The sequence below is a fragment of the Corvus hawaiiensis genome, chromosome 20 (assembly GCF_020740725.1).
Source record: "Corvus hawaiiensis isolate bCorHaw1 chromosome 20, bCorHaw1.pri.cur, whole genome shotgun sequence".
Taxonomy (NCBI): Eukaryota; Metazoa; Chordata; class Aves; order Passeriformes; family Corvidae; genus Corvus; species Corvus hawaiiensis.
This window is the reverse complement of record NC_063232.1, coordinates 742107-758361: the sequence shown is the minus strand read 5'-3', so window position 1 is coordinate 758361 and position 16255 is coordinate 742107. Positions and strand designations below refer to the sequence as shown.

The 16255-nt window shown below is 50.1% G+C and overlaps 1 protein-coding gene across 5 annotated transcripts in view; it reads left to right on the top strand.

The window, feature by feature from the left end:
• The window catches only part of KSR1 (kinase suppressor of ras 1), a 50311-nt gene extending 36108 nt beyond the window's left edge, over window positions 1-14203 (top strand). For 2 of the 5 annotated variants that reach the window (XM_048325003.1, XM_048325006.1), the window contains 17 exons: window positions 763-1192; window positions 1416-1420; window positions 2501-2561; window positions 2722-2805; window positions 3384-3445; window positions 3554-3660; window positions 3953-4121; window positions 5343-5387; window positions 5928-5982; window positions 6650-6695; window positions 6806-7185; window positions 7274-7370; window positions 7619-7752; window positions 8160-8291; window positions 8566-8701; window positions 9038-9171; window positions 11587-14203. In XM_048325003.1, the coding sequence (XP_048180960.1) occupies window positions 763-1192; window positions 1416-1420; window positions 2501-2561; window positions 2722-2805; window positions 3384-3445; window positions 3554-3660; window positions 3953-4121; window positions 5343-5387; window positions 5928-5982; window positions 6650-6695; window positions 6806-7185; window positions 7274-7370; window positions 7619-7752; window positions 8160-8291; window positions 8566-8701; window positions 9038-9171; window positions 11587-11665 (2156 nt within the window). In that variant the 3' untranslated portion in view covers window positions 11666-14203. Of the gene's footprint in view, window positions 1-762; window positions 1193-1415; window positions 1421-2500; window positions 2562-2721; window positions 2806-3383; window positions 3446-3553; window positions 3661-3952; window positions 4122-5342; window positions 5388-5927; window positions 5983-6649; window positions 6696-6805; window positions 7186-7273; window positions 7371-7618; window positions 7753-8159; window positions 8292-8565; window positions 8702-9037; window positions 9172-10123 lie in introns of all 5 variants that reach the window. The other 3 variants (XR_007207759.1, XM_048325005.1, XM_048325004.1) reach the window with 3 other exon arrangements.
• Window positions 14204-16255: the final 2052 nt, after the last annotated feature.

Sequence of the window (16255 nt, the reverse complement as noted above, 5' to 3'; positions counted from 1 at the left end):
CTTGGGTTTGGTTTTGACGTCAAGTCAGATAAATAAATGCATGTAGAAATAGCCTCTCCTACTCAGTAGACTATATCCTTATTAACCCATTCTGTTCAGAGTTGTGTCTAATGATCCAGTTCATTCTCTATGGGTCAGTACACATCCTTGACTTAAATACAACCAGATTCCTTGTAGGTGATGCCCTCCCTAAATATTGCCAGCTCAGAGAGAAACCTTCCCCAAGCACTTCCAAAGGCACTGTAAAATCTCTTTGTACAAGAGCCTCTCCCAGCAGACTGGTACTCACATGCACCACATCTTTCTTTGTAGCAGCTATCAATCTGTCACTGAAAGGTGATGTTTCCTGTTGGTGTTATGACAGTTCATCCATTTGCAAATCATAAAGATTAGTTAATGGAAAAAGTCAGCAAACAGCTCAGTTTCATATTTCCTTTTTTCTAATCTTTCTTGTCCCAAGCTGTCAAATATTTCCCATCCACACTGTATCAAACCAGCCATTGCTCAGGAGTCATGGCATTCACCTCTTGGAAAGAAATGGCATTTTAAAAAATCCAGATGTATGTCTCAAAAGCTCACATCAGGCCCTGTGCTGAGCTCCCCCAGCCTGGGGCCCTGCTGAGGCTCAGGGGAGAGGGTTGCCAGGTGAAAGAGGCAGCCATGGCCCTGCCAGGAACACCTGGGAGCCCGGAGCAGCCGCTGGGCTCCGTGCACTCTGTGCCCTCCGTGCCGGGCTGTCATTAACGCTGCTCCGTTGGACAGGAGGGGAGCTGAAGGATGATGTGCCGATGGCCCTGCCCGAGCGCCGGGACAGCTCCTGCTCGCAGCCGGACCCCGCCTGGTCCCCGTGTGCCAAGGGCAGCCAGCAGCAGCCGCGCTCCGTGTCCGTGTCCACGGCCCCGCCCTGCGAGCCCCCGGCCCCGGGCCACGGCCCCTGTCCCTCGGCAGAGACCCTGCTGGAGCCGTTCGTGCTGCCCGCGGCCGGGGGCAGGCCCAGGACTCCGCACAGCATCACCGTCACACCCCCGGCCACGCCGCAGCCCAGGCGCCGGCACCGCCTGAAGCCGCCGCGGACGCCGCCTCCCCCCTGCCGCAAGGTGTTCCAGCTGCTGCCCAACTTCCCGACCCTCACCCGGAGCAAGTCCCACGAGTCTCAGCTGGGAAACAGGATAGACGAAGTTCCTCCAATAAAGTAAGTTCCCTCCCAGACTGGAGCTGGGGCTCTCCCCAGCAAAGGCTGCCCTATGTAGGCAGGAAAATACTGGCAACGCAGCAACCTCAGGAGCCTGTGCAAAGCCAGAGGTGTCTGTAAACCTGACAGCACATGCTGCAGCCAGCAGTTCCTGCTCTAGCAAAGTGTGTACCTGTCGCAGGAATATCAGTGCCTAAAGAAACGTATCTTTTTTTCTTTCTAGGTTCGGTAAGATTCTTATGGGGGTGTCTGCAGTGCCTTGCTGAAAGAGAAGAAGAACCTGTGCTTGTCAGCTCTCTGATAGCCATCCCTGGGCAGCCTCTGGAGGTTCTCCACAGGCCCTTCTATCCCAGAGCTTCTGTTAACTGAGCAGGAGCTTGGCCTGCCACAGAACTGCAGGGTTTCACTTGGTCATTGTTGCACCTGGTATTTTCTGAGATGACACAGGCAAGGCAAAGGAATACTGGGGTTTGGGAGTAGGTGCTTATCTGTGACCCCAGATAGCTGGTACTGATGCCTCTTGGTACAGGAAATTTCACATGTGACCATTTAGTGGCTTTGGATATGCATTGCCCAGTGTCTCTGCAGTGAAGTTAAGACAGATGCCTTTAGAAGCTCACTGGACTAAAGATAAAAAAGACTGTGGTGCCATCTATGGTCAAGTGAGGAGACTGGCTCTGAGCCAGCCCTGCTGCTGTGCTGACACTTGCACGTTGGAGTTTGCCTCAGATGTGCAATATTTCTGTGGATTTAGTTCAGGAAATAGGCCAGAATCTGAGTATTTGAGAGTTTTCAGGAAGTTATGTGCTCTCACCACTGGCGTGCTGGATTGGCATTTGGAAGTCTAGATCTCCCTTTCTGCACTTAGCAGCTAGTTAAGTGAGCTCACATGTATGTTTTATTCTTCTGGGTCATGCTGGCCCTGTGTAGAAAATTTAGATAATTTTCAGTGAAATAGAATATTCTGAAATCTACTGACACTGCAGGAAAACTGGGTGACAGTATTTGTGGTAAACCAATTGGGAGTAAACCAGTTAGGAGTAAAGTCTGACTTTCCACTTTAAGAATGGCTTAGACCTGATCAGATGGACTTCTGTAGTCCCTAAGTGTAAAACATCACGATTTATCCAATCCTGTGGAAATGAATACAAGAGCAATTTCACAGGAGGCAAACCAGTCTGAGCTGTGCTCTTGTGACACCTCATGGCTGGAGGTGCTGACCTGGGGCAGTGACTGCTCAGTTTCTGTGCAGAGTGGTGAGCACATGTGGGCAATGCTTCCCTAAACCCTCCTCTTGTTCTCCACCAGAGCTCTCCCAGGGATCGCCCCAGACGGTACGAAGAGACTTCGGCCTGGCTGTGACTCACAGGTGAGCAACCCAGGGACAGAGCCCAGCAGCCCAGGCAGGGACTCTGAGATGGGTTTGGAGTTGGGCTGGGTGTCTCAGTTGTCAAGTTCAACTACCTACAAATGTTCATTTTCCCTTGGGCACCAGCTAACCTCGCTTTTCCCTGATGTTTCTCTGTTAGGTTCTCTACAAAGTCCTGGTTATCTCAGATTTGCCAAGTGTGCCAGAAAAGCATGATGTTCGGGGTGAAGTGTAAGTACTGCAGGTGAGCACACGGGGATGATCTCCTTCAGAACAGCCGGGAACTGGACTCACTACAGCCTGCAGTAACTCATGTCTCTTGATGCGATGCGCTTTTAGCAGTGGCATTATTTTTTCAGTTGTCCTGACCTGACAAAGGGATGCTCTGGCACAACTCACTTTTAAGTTGGCAGCCTGACACATGAATGAACCAAATTTGTTTCCCTGCCACGGGCTTCCTACCTCTTCCTGGGCAAATCTTGTAGTGGGAGCTGGATCCCTAAATAACAGCCAGGATATTAACTTTGCATCTCTCTCAGGCTTGTTAGTCCAGAGCACTGAGATTTTACTACTTCACTGTTGCTGGCTGAGAGTCAGTGAAAGTAACTCTATTAAAAAGAAATCAGATGCTAAGATATGTGTGTGGCTTTCATTAGCCTAATCACACACATAATAGGATTCTCCATACAAACGCCTGCTGCTCTGGGGCTGAGCATTCCAGAACTCCTTCTGAGATTAGCATAAGAATTACAAATTAAGGGTAGGCTTCCTCTTTTTGGGAAAGAACAAGTTGCTATTTAACATGTAATGGTTATCTTTCAGATTAAAATGTCACAACAAATGTACTAAAGAGGCACCTGCTTGTAGAATATCCTTCCTTCCCAGTAAGTAATTTTCTACAAATTCTTGGCATTTCAATGTAATTGATAGTATGGCAAGAATAAAAAGTCTCATTAAAGCTGTTTTTCTCCCTTCTCCAACCTGTTTTTCAGTAACAAAAATAAGAAGAACAGAGTCTGTCCCATCTGATATCAACAATCCAGTAGACAGACCCACAGAACCCCAGTTTGGAACTCTCCCCAAAGCACTAACTAAAAAGGTACGAGGTGGCTGAAGTGCATCCCTAGTCCCTGGGGAGCTGCAGTGGGGAGAGGTTGGATCTTGCTGGTTGGAGCCAAAACAGCACCTTGAGCTTTCACTTCGCAGGACTTGGACATGTGACATTTTCTCCCCATAAAACAGGGGCTGTGCTGAGCTCTAGCTGCTTACTCAGAAAAGCAATTCCACGATCAAGCCTGGGAACAACTTCCCTCTGTTGTCCAGCAGACACTGAGGGGAATGCCTCCTTTCTCTTTATTGTTTTCTAATGAGTGACTTTCTGTGCTTTGCAGGATCATCCACCAGCAATAAATCACCTGGACTCCAGCAGTAATCCTTCTTCTACAACCTCATCCACTCCTTCTTCTCCAGCACCTTTCCAGTCTTCCAACCCTCCCAGTGCAACGCCGCCCCCAAACCCATCCCCCATGGGCCAGAGGGACGGGCGGTTTAACTTCCCAGGTAAACTCCTCTCCGGCAGGAGACTCTGCAAGAAGAGGCTGACCAGGAATTCATAGGGAGTTGTAGGTTTCTGAACACATGGTTGTGCTTTAAACAAGGTGTGAAAGTGTATCTTGTTACCTGATAAAATGGAAAGGTCTTTCTTACAAGTTTTTGAGGGGTATCATCAAGATATCTTTGCAGGAAACAGATTGTTGAGGAATGTTGGTATGTTTCTTAGATGATTTGATCTATTTTCTCCTTTTCCTTTATGGAAAAGTATTGAAAAAAAGGCTATTTTTCTTCCTCCTTTCCCCCTTGTGTTGTACAATGCATGCTGCCTGCAATGTGTGCTCACCAGGGGCTTTCAGTCAGGAGGGAGGTTCTTGCTGAAGCAGGCTGTAAACATGAGAACTGGAATGAATTACTTTACCAGACCCTTCCGAAATATAACCCACAATCAACACCCATTTTTAAATCACTGACACACGACTGGTGGAGGAGAGTTTACCCTTCATGCCCTATGTGTTGAGAGCCCCAGTGTGCAGCTTTTACCAGAGCTGAGAGGGGCAAGAATCTCTGACAAGGACAAAGATCAAAATAGTGAGAATAAATGTAATTCCTTTGACCTAGAACTGAAGTCACATGGTGCTCAGTAGCTGCTACATCTGGCCTTCAACACTGCTGAATTTTGCATCAGCTTCTGAACTGTGAACTCAAGTTGCTGTTTGAGCCTGCTCAAATGGAACAGAGGCAGTTTAGTGTAAGGATTCTGCTGCAGTGACTTTGTATTGGGACAAACTGCTCTGATTCACTGAAAAAATAAAAAGGGCAGATGGCTCATGAGCTTCAGCTTCTGTGGGGGCACCTCTGCAAAGCTGAGACATGAGAGCACATCACATCACACCTGACGTGGGCCTGCCTTGCACATTCCTGGGCTCTCCCTTTGCTTCTGCCACTGGGGATCCAAGTGTGCTGCTTGCCCACCAGGCTGTTTGAGAGAGGTAGCACAGCTTGTGTTTGATATCTGTCATCTGTCAGGGCCCTCCCGAAATGCATGTGCTGAAATTCCACCCAGCAGGCTGATAATCCACTAATCTGTTCCCAGCAGTGACCTGGGACTAATTCACTGATGCACATGGGGCACTCACTGATGATCCTCTAACTTGTGTTGTTTTTTTTTTTTCTCCTGGTATTTTTTTTGCTGTTCTATTTTTTACAAAACCCCAATTAATTAAAAAGCTGCCTACTACCACCTTCAGCATAGACAACAGTTTATCTTCCCAGGTGAGTTGATTGTTTTAATTCTACTAACCAACTCTACTGCCAAAACTTAACTTGTTTGTAAGCCTCTGCATGCTGCCCAAGAACAATCATTCTGCTTTAAAAATCCTGTCTAAAACAATCCAGACTTCCTCTTATCTCAGTGTGTTCTCAGGCCTATCTCCCCTAATCTGAGGTAGTGACGTGATTTATGTACTGAGATGGAACTTTGAATATTTAGCTGTAGAACATGCGTTTCCTGCTGTGGGATTCTATCCACACCCATGTTCTTTCTCTCTAAGGACTCACTTTTAGGGTTCTGTGCCTGGCCAGAAGGACTTTACAGATAGATAGAGGAGATGGAAGAGGACTGGGCTTAGCCAACATGCAGGCATAGGAGAGATGGGCATAGTTTTAAATGAACAGAAGTATAAAATCACTTTGTCTATGGTTGTTTATAATTCCTGAATAAGAAACAAATAGTTGCTATTGCAATGTTAAAACTTGCAGTCTGTAAGAGACTGAAGTATAAAAGATGTATCATAACTGTTTCTACTTTCCCAGAAATTCCCATTCCTGCACAAACAGCACAGCCTCCAGAAAACGCTGCAGACACTAAGTAAGTAGAGTTTTAAATCCTTTCAGTTGCACAGCATTTACCTGGTAATCCTCAGATCAGTCCAGAGGTGCTGTGTTAGAGCCAAAACCAGATTTAACACCTGAGAACTTCAGTCAGCAAGGGTGATGCTGGTATTCCCAGTTTTATAAAGCTGAATATGACACTTAACTCTAAATGTCACGCTAAGGAGTTCAAAACTCGAATGTCTAGTTCTGCTTGTGTGAAGGGTCAGATGAAACAGAAGTTGGAGTTTTGTATTCTCAAAGGGCAAGGCATACTGAGCTGCAAGCAAACAGCTCTTTTAGGATCCCAACTGCAGGGCATGGAAAAGCTTCCAGCCTGCATTGCCAGCTGCAACACTGCAGGTATTTCAGGGGCAGGAATGGGAGTATCTATTCCTGGAACACGGTGTAGTAACAGAGCCATGCCACTGCCAAATCAATTCCTACCACTTCATTATCAAGAATCACTTCAAAGTTTTTGTCCCTCATTTGCCAAAGTGAGCTTAGGGTCCTTCTCTGTTACGTGGAGCAGGAATTGTATTTTTCTCTGACCTTCTGTAACTCTCAGGATCCGTTCTGTATTGGCTTCTTCCTGCTCCCCAATGGCAGCACAGGCACCCACTCCCCAATGATTTCAAACGTTGTTTTCACTGCTTCTGTTGCAGCGCTGCCCAGCAGCCGGGCACGGGCGGAGGCGCAAGGGAAGCACAGGTGGGTTTGCTGGTTTGCCCCGGAGGTCTCTGGAGCAGCCTGTGCTGCTGGGCTGCTCTGCCCCCACGAGGGACTCCAAGCACACCTTTCCCTTCCCTTGCTACGGACAGGTGGAGGAACCAGAGGCGAGTAAGTCGGAGCCCGAGGACGATGAGGATGAGGTGGAGGATTTGCCCAACCGGCGGCCGCACCTGCAGGGGATGATCTACCGCAAACCCAGCCAGACCAGCGTGTACCTGCAGGAGTGGGACATCCCCTTCGAGCAGATCCAGCTGGGGGACCCTATCGGCCAGGGCCGCTGGGGCAAGGTCTACAAGGGCAAGTGGCATGGGGAGGTGGCCATCAGGCTGCTGGAGATTGACGGCAACAACCAGGATCATCTCAAGCTCTTCAAGAAGGAGGTGATGAACTACAGGCAGACCCGGCACGAGAACGTGGTGCTGTTCATGGGAGCCTGCATGAACCCCCCTCACTTAGCAATCATTACCAGGTAAGGAGAGAGATCTTTCTGTTAGTTCTACAAGAAATGTATTATACAGCTAGCTAATACTGTTCTCGTATATGAACATTTCCTGTAGCTTCTGCAAAGGAAGGACACTGCACTCCTTTGTGAGGGACCCCAAGATCTCCCTGGACATTAACAAAACCAGGCAGATAGCACAGGAGATCATTAAGGTAAGGGCTCATTATGCCAAGGGAGCCACTGGGCAGGGCCTCATCCAGAGCTCAGAGGCTGCACACGGGACGGGGAGCTGCTCCCTCAGCCTCTCCCCACACCTTCCTGTACGAGTCCCACAGCGCCCTACCCCCAGTTACAGCTAATCCCTGACACTGGAGTTAGGGGAGGAAATGTGTTAGAAAGCAGAGTGTGCTTGGAAGTAATAAAAATCCAAAAACATTTCCATCTCTGCTGTGTTTCCCAGGGCATGGGGTATCTCCACGCAAAGGGGATTGTACATAAGGATCTGAAATCCAAAAATGTCTTCTATGACAATGGGAAAGTTGTGATCACCGACTTTGGATTATTTGGAATTTCGGGTGTGGTTCAGGAAGGAAGGTAAGTGGAGGTTTCAGTGCTTGGTTCCACCTCTAGAATGACAAATGATCGAATAGGGAAACATTTCCTGCAGTGCATGAGGAGCGTCCGTTGGTTTAGTACACAGGCAGCTTGCATTGTGCACATTTGCTTTGTTTTCCTTTTGAGCAGAGTTCTTCCTACAGTTTCAGTAGCACAGCTAGAGAGTTTGGATTAAGACTCAGAGCACAGAATAAACAAGACTGTTAAGTCCAGGAAGGAGCTGTGAGAGTCAGTCTGACACATGCCTGTTTGTTAACATGGCAAGAAAATCAGAAACGAATCATCAGCAAAAACATTGGAGTAGATATTAAGTCAAAGCGTCAGGTGCAGCACAGATATGGCTTCCACACCACTATTTTAGTCCTGCTTCTTTCTTTTGGACTCAGGAGGGAGAATGAACTGAAGCTGCCTCATGACTGGTTGTGCTACCTGGCCCCTGAGATTGTCCGTGAGATGGCCCCAGGGAAAGATGAAGACAAGCTGCCTTTCTCCAAAGCTGCAGATATCTATGCTTTTGGGTAAGGAAGGAACACCCAGGAGCACCATGGGAGCTTGCTGAGTGAGACTGGCTACAGGCCTGAGCCTTCCAGTCAGTGCTCTCCTTCTCTCAGACTCAGGATTCCAGCTGGGACACGTTTTCCTCACCTACTCCCAAAGTCACGGGTGGAAGGGGTTTGCTGCAAGGCTTAGGCACCTCCCAGAGCTCAGCTGAAGCAGCTGGAACAGTGCCAGCGCTGGGTATTTTCTCTCTCTGGAGCAGGCAGAGGCTTGACGTGTCTGTTGGCATTGCAGGACCGTGTGGTACGAGCTCCAGGTGCGGGAATGGCCGTTCAAGAGCCAGCCTGCTGAGGCTCTCATCTGGCAGATCGGCAGCGGCGAGGGAGTGAGACAAGTCCTTGCCACTGTCAGCCTGGGCAAAGAAGTCAATGTAAGTACCTCAGCTGCAGGAGTCCCTCATACAGCTGTTTATCACTGAGAGAGGGGGCTGCTTCAAGAGATTTATTTTACTCATAACTCTAAAGGGAAAGGGCAGGAAAGAGAACAGATGAGAATGGGAGACCAGGTTAGAGGCTAAGCCTGTGCCCATAACTGTGGTGCAGAAGCAAACATCCCCAGCACAGGGCACTCTTGGATTCTGACAGTGCCCAGGCCCTCTGTGAGCAGTATCTGCCTGGGCTCACGCACATCCCAGTGCTCAGACAGTTTTCTGCTCTGCACAGTTGACCTGTGAACTGAGATAATGAGCCACCACTGTCCTCTGCAGGAAATCCTCTCGGCCTGCTGGGCCTTCGACCTCAGTGAGAGGCCCAGCTTCACTGTCCTCATGGAAATGCTTGAAAAACTGCCAAAACTGAACCGCCGGCTCTCCCACCCAGGGCACTTCTGGAAGTCTGCTGAGTGAGTACCTGCTGCTGATCACATCCTTGATGCCATGCAATTTGCTGACTGATCATTTCTGAGCTTTATTTGCTTTCCTGGGGCTGTCAGACCTGACAGGGCAGGAGCACTGCTCCGCTCCTCTGCTTCTCTAGCTCCTGGGAAATGTGACTAAGCCACGAGCCTCAGACTGTTCATTTCCTACTTCACTATATTCACCTCCCTCCAGCAGCTGACTGATCCCGCTGTTTGGTGTCAGAGAATATCCACAACAGCGTTGGGAAGGGCCCACACTGACCCCAAAGTGGTCAGAACTTCCCCAGTTACGGTAATGGCAGGTACTACCTGAGGAAGGGAAGGACTTGAACAGGCCACTGTTTCCCTCTGAAGTGGTTCAGACTGGATGAGTTTGAAGCCACAGACACATTTGCACCCACTGCCCATTCACCATGTCCTTGGCTCAGTGTTTCTTTTCACCTCCTGAACTGCTCGTATTTACTTTCTCTTTGTTCTGATGTCTAACCAACCCCTTCCTTTCCTATAATCCTTCACCCTCTTCCTGCATCACCTGATCATAACCACCCAAACTCTTGACACAGGGACTGTCGTGGCAGTTTGATCTCTGCTGGGTGTGGGGGCTTTGGAGTTTTGGTTGAAAATTTTGCCCCTTCTACTGTGCAATTCCCCCCCCCCCCCGCCCCCATTTGTGCTGGATCCCTGACACACCAGTGATGTCCAACAGCTTTAAACTGCAGAAAGCTTCTCCCAGGCTCTGGCCTCACCCTTGCACAAAGAACACGCACTGAGCAGTGGAGCTCCTTCCACCTCACACAGAGCCTTTCACACACTGCGCTAACCCCTGCTGCAGCCTGGTCAAAGCTGTACCATGTGTAGTTCTCAAGGACTTGCTTTAAATAACTGAAAACTAACTCTCATGGTGTCTTTTTCCCTTCCCTCCCATATTTCTTTGTAGGTTGTAGCTACTGGTGCAATAACGGGCTCCACCTTGCATGCTTCCATGTGTCGTATCCTAACCGGCAACTTGGACAATCACCTTCCATTAAAAAAGCAAAAACAAACCACGAAATTAACCCATGGACATAATCAACACTTTATCCGAGTTCTCCTCTCTGCCTTTCGCTTGGTGTGGGCTGTAGCTTCAATAACCACTCCTGTCTGCGAGACCTTCCTGGCTAACACCGGGCTCCTGTGCCTCTGGAGCGCCCCAGAAGCTGTGACTCCTCCCGGGAAGGGCGCAGGGACCCGCTCTGACTGACCAGGTGCACACGACAGCCAGGGCCGGCTGTGCTGCCCGCAGGCCAGGGCTGTCCCCAGACGGCTGCGCCTCGTGCGCGTCCCCCGAGGCAGCCCCCAGCCCCTCCGGGGGTGTCCTTAGTGCTGGAGCTCTGCGACTGAAGGTGACAGGGGCATTGTCACAGCACTTGCACTGCACACCAGCAAGAGCTGAGGGCCACGTTGGGCTGGTTCTCCCTCGGGCCCAGAGCCAGGGTCAGTTTTGTCAGGGCCAATTCTTGAGTGGAAAGAAGGACGGTCCTTTGCCCACTGAGAACCAGGCCAGGGGCAGTGTCCAGAGCAGGCCCACGTGGGTCAGCTGGGATCAACTACAGAGCTGCATAAAAGAGGAGGAAAGCAAGAGCACCCTTCAGCTCCTCCTCCCCTCACAGATCTAGTACCTGGAATGTTACGGTTTGCTTCTGTTTACATCCCCTGGTCAGCAGAATGACTCAATGCAGGGCCTTGGCAGAGTCACACATACCACAGCACACATGTGCCTTCTAGAAAAGGTCTTTTTTCACTGGTTTAGAGCAGAGAGCACAGGGACAGAGGAGAACACACACCAAGGCGGTTTCTGCTGTCTGAGAGCAAGCTCCCACATCCATTCCCTGTGTCTCCTCAGGAAAGCTCTGAGCTGAAAGTGCTTCTGGCTCTGCCAGCAGTGTGAGAGCAAGGAGAGCAAACACCTTTATGTTTTTGCAGAGCCTGTGGAGGAGAAATGGGTTTGGGTTTGTTTTATTGGGGTTTTTAAACCTATTCGTGTACCTTGTCAAAACTCCCCTTTCTCTTACAAAGAAAATTCTGTCTTGTCAGTTTTTCCTTCCCTCCTACTTCAAGGGAAGCAAGTGCCCACTGAAAACCCAGTGTCAGGCTTCTACCCATGGTAGAGACCTGGGAAAACTTCCTGCTCCTTCCCCTTGGACAAATCAGATTGTGCTGTTTATTCCCACTAATGAGGTTTGCATGAGTAACTTCATGTGTTTGCTGCTGAATTACTTGAGCATCTCTTGGGTGATCTGAAGTGATACAAGAGCAGAACCAAACTCATTTCAGTTCCTTTGATAGAGTGGTAGCTTTGCAAGATGAATTTTCAGTAACTGTCTCCCCCTCCCTTCTCCTCTCCCTCCCCACTCTTTGCAGCATTAACAGTAGCAAAGTTGTCCTGCGTTTTGAAAGATTTGGCTTGGGAATCCTGGAACCGAGTAACCCAAAGCTCTAGCCCGGTGTCATTGTGACCATGTTGGCTGCCTGCTCCCACACAGCACCAGAAACCCTCCCTGGCTCCTCCACGCCGAGGCTGGTGCAGCCCCACTGAAGACCATCAGCTCAGCCCCGTGTCCTGCCTGAGCACCAGCAGTTATTTAAATAATGTTTACATGATACTTTTGTGTGAACTATATTTTTTTAAACATAATAAACAGTGAATCAAGTTGAACTACAGCCATTCTCAAATAGCACTGAAAAAGAGAAGAGCTGTTCCTGGTTCCTCCTTGTGTCCGTGGTCAGTAGGAGCCACTCTCTGCCTTCAGAGCGGGTCCCCCCTCGCAGCGGCACCACTCGGTGCGGAACAGCGACGTGGCTCGTGCGAGGCATTGGCCTTCCAGAGGTCAGTTCTTTCCTGAAGGTAGAACCCAGCCTGCTGCACTGGGACTTGCCCAAACCACGCATTGTTTCAGCAGGGCTGGTCCAGCTTTGGGTCACCCTGAATTCAGCTACACCAGAACAGAGCTGCTGCGGGGAGAGTGTCTGGCCATGGGGGCTGCGTCTCAGTAAATGACTCAAGTGCTCTTCTCCACAGAATTCACACTAAAATCTGCTCCTTCTCATACAATCCCAGAGGAATTAAGAATTGCTGGCCTTAAAAAAATAAATCCATGACTTGTCACAGCTCTGCACAGGGACCAAATTAATTTGAAGTTCAGGCACAAGTTCGAGTGCAGGGAAAGGCAAGAGAGACAGGACCAAGGAAAAGCTGTCCCTAAATAATGAATTAACTAAGGCCTTGATGCACAGAGCTTCAGAGCCATTGCACACACACAGTGTTGCCACTGCCTACAGTTGGTCACAACTAAAGTAGTTGCTTTGAGGAAAAAGCTCCTTAAAAATAGCAGAAATCTTGTAACCAAGAAGGCAATATCTGGGCCTGGAGGCTCTTCCTGACCCCAACAGCTCAAACTTGTTTCACAGATTAGTTTTAAAATCAAAATCCACACCCTCCCCCCCTCTGCAGTGCACAGTGTGGAGGTTGTGGAGGTGGCAGCCAGTGACCACACTGAGGCGACAGATGCATTATCCCCCTTGGAAATCAACTGCAGGCCCTGTTACCAGGGGCTCCCCTTACCCCACCGTCACCCCTGAGGCTCGAGAGGAGCTCCCAGATCCTCTGTGAGCAGGCAAAGCACCAGCCCTCCGTTTGGCTGCCTGCGTGAGGAACTAAGTGGCACAAAACCCGAGTTCTGTTGAGCAGAGAGCCTCCTGTGTGCAAGTCAGTTGTAGCCTCTTAAAAGTGTTAAGAAAGACTTTATAAAAGAGCCGATGGGTTCGGCATGGCCAGACCCTGCAGTGCTGTCCTGATCCCCTCTCCCCTCCCACGTTAAAGGCACGGCTGTGGCACCATGCCCCGGGGCTCTGCCGGGCTCTGCTGCTTGTTCTCACTGACGGTGTGTCAGCAGCCTGAAGCAGGAGTTGTTTTCCTCCGAGTGCTGCTTAAGTAAGAGCAGCACAACACAAACCCAAAGAAAGGAGGAAAGATGCTGCCCCTCGGCTGGAACCCTGGGTGGGTTTCCTGCCTTAGGGAAGGAAGGGCAGGAGCTGCTGGCGGATGCGGACTGGCCCTTGGCTCAGTCCGTGTCCGAGGGCAGCAGTGGCCTCGGGGTGCTCCTCACTCAGTTTTTGGGTGCATAAAGCAGGCTCTGAGAGCTGGGACACCCAGACCGTTCTGTGTGGGATCAGGGGCCGTGGTTCCCTCTGTCCCTGCCGCAGCTGCCCTCCCGCGCAGTCAGGGCCTGTCTGTGGAGCCCCTTCTGTCCTGCCGTGCCCCGGGTCAGGGCGCTGGACACTGTGGGATGTGCCCTGCTGGGAGCACTCCGTGCTCCGGTCCTGGCCCAGGGGCTTGTTCACAGCCTGCCTTTAGCGGGGAGATGCGGACTGGAATCCAACCTGACCTGGCTGGTGTGTGGGACACCCATAAATTGCCCTTGAACACAAAGCTCACCCTCTGCCCCAGTGCAGCCCGCGGGAGAGTCCGACGGCCTCTGTGGGGTCATTGTTGTTTCGGTCAGCCAGGGGCGCTCGGCCGGCCCGGCGGGGCCCTGCGGCTGAGGGGCACGGAGCTCTCGCAGCCCCGCACACCAAGCGACAGTCCCTGGGTTGTGTTTGTGTCACACGTCCCGCCCCGAGCCCGTCCCGGTGGAGCTGTCAATGTGACAATGCTGTGCAATGCTGCTACAGGAGCCACACGTCAGTAGTGAATGTAAATGGTCGTAACATGGTGAACATGGACACGTTTTCTTTTCAAATGTGATGTAAACTTTGTACAGTACAAATTTTTTTTTATATTTTCTATGAACTGAGTGTCTTCCAGAATTGCTATTAAATTAATTACAAACTGTTAGGATTAACAACAGTTTCTGTATTAGTTTATGAAACCAGCAAAAAAAAAAAAAAAAGAAAAAAAAAGAGTGCGTTCTATGCTACTGGAATTCTGGATATGTAGGAATCTTTTCAGTGAATAAATCTTTGGTCTGGATAAAGCAGAGTTACTGAGTCCTGGTTTGACCTTTCCCTCCCATTGACTTATAGCCAAACTAGAACAGGAGCAGACTCCCACAGAGACCCCCCAACACTGCAGCTCCTCCTCCCCACTCTGCTCCCTGCCCTTCCCCTGAGGGACACCAAGTGATCTCCCCCTGCACCAGTCCGTTGCAATTATCAAAGTTTTCCCTCCCGGATATGATGAGTCACATTATTAAATGGTTAATGAAGCCACCACTGAGTTTTCTTGAAGCACCAAACTCTTTAAGAAGCTGCTCCCCCCCCCCCCTCCCACAAAAGCACCACTTGAGTCTGTTCTGGGACCCCCAGCACCTTCCCCATCCTTTGCACAAGGTTCTGCCACCACCTTCCACCTGCAGAGTAGGGGCAGAGCTCTGCCAGGTAGACCCTGCAAAGTGCCATTACCAGGTGTTAATTAATCCCAGGAAGGTTCTGCTGCTGCCAACAGCTTTGTGCCGAGAATAACAGCGGCTTTGTGCCATCCTGCCAGGAATGGGCCAGGGCATCATAAAAGCAGTTTTACATGTCATCCATCTTATCTACATCTCACACGCAAACAAAAATCTTAAGATAAGTTAAGCTTTGTTATCTTTCATAAAGAATAAGAAATAACGAATGTAATTCTCAATTATACTTGAAGGGCAGAGGTGTTTCATTTGAAAAACCAGAACACACAAACTCCAGTCCCCAAGCACAAGGTTCTGCCCTAGCTATGACTGGAGCAGTTTGATGTTTCCCTGCTCAGAGTTGTACCCCAGAACTGCCCCGGGCTGTCCGAGGCACCAACATTGGGGTCCCTCTGCCCTGAGACAGCTGCAGCAAACGGGAACAGGAGCAGCCAGCACACACATCCCAAGGGAGACAAACCCAGCACAAAGGGAGCGTTTCCAGCCCCAGCCAGCTACACTGCAATGCTCAACAGCATTTAAAACCCCCACACCAGACAGGATCATTTCACCAGCCCAGCTGGATGCTCAACAGCAAAACACCCCAGAGCAGCCACATAAACAGGGATTCACTCAAAGGAGGCACCAAACAACAACTCACAAAGCTCAGACTACAAATGAACTGACTGGAGCAGGATCTAGGAAAGCTGGACATACCACATCCTGGCTTCATTCTCAGAGGTCAGCCTGCTCCTCCCAGACAAGGCATCAGCTCCAGCCCTGGCTCCCAGGGGGTTTACTGGGGCAGGCAGAACCCATCTGTACGTGGATAATATAACGTAGTACTACCAAAACACCAAGAAAAACAAAAAGCCTTTCACCTACCTGGCCTCACTGTCACCAGGGCCCAGAGCTCACCAGCCTCATACATCACCACAGCACAGGCATCCTCTGCCACAGCCCACCCCACAGCCCTTTGCTGTCCCTTGTGAGCCTCAGGTGTTCCTAACAAGCCTCAGGTGTTCCTAACAAGCCTCAGGTGTTCCTAACAAGCCTCAGGTGTTCCTTGTGAGTCTCAGCTGTCCCTCATCCCCCTGCCCCTGCCTGGCCCCACCAGCCCCCAGGTTTCCTGTGTTTTCCTGAGGCAGGGCCCGACTTTCTGCACTCATGGACCCTGTCCACATGTTGAGTTCCTTTTCCTTCAGTTAATAATGTTACCCCCTCAGTTAATAACGTTACTCCCTACCGGCCAGGAGCCTCCTCTGTCCTTACTCTCTGTTGCTGTTCTCTGCCACTGTCCACGTCCTCTCATCTGTGCTGTGTGGGATCCTATGGCTAAGGCTGTCCTGAAGCATGTGTGAAACACACTGTTCACATGAGGCACTGCTGACTTTTGAGTCTCAACTCTGCCTTCTTCAGGTTCCAGCTCCTGGACACAAGGGATGACAGGAAAATCTCACCTTAAGCTTTTTTAATATGCTCATATAGCCCTGGTAATTTCAGAGAAGGGACTAGTTCTGATGTAACTGCAAGGCCTAGAAAGAGCCCAAGTCCCAATACAATGAGGGCAGCTTCAAGCCAGTCTCACTCCCTGGTGCAAACTCACACTTGCCTGGCAGTACCAAAAATGCAAACCTGATCATAGACAG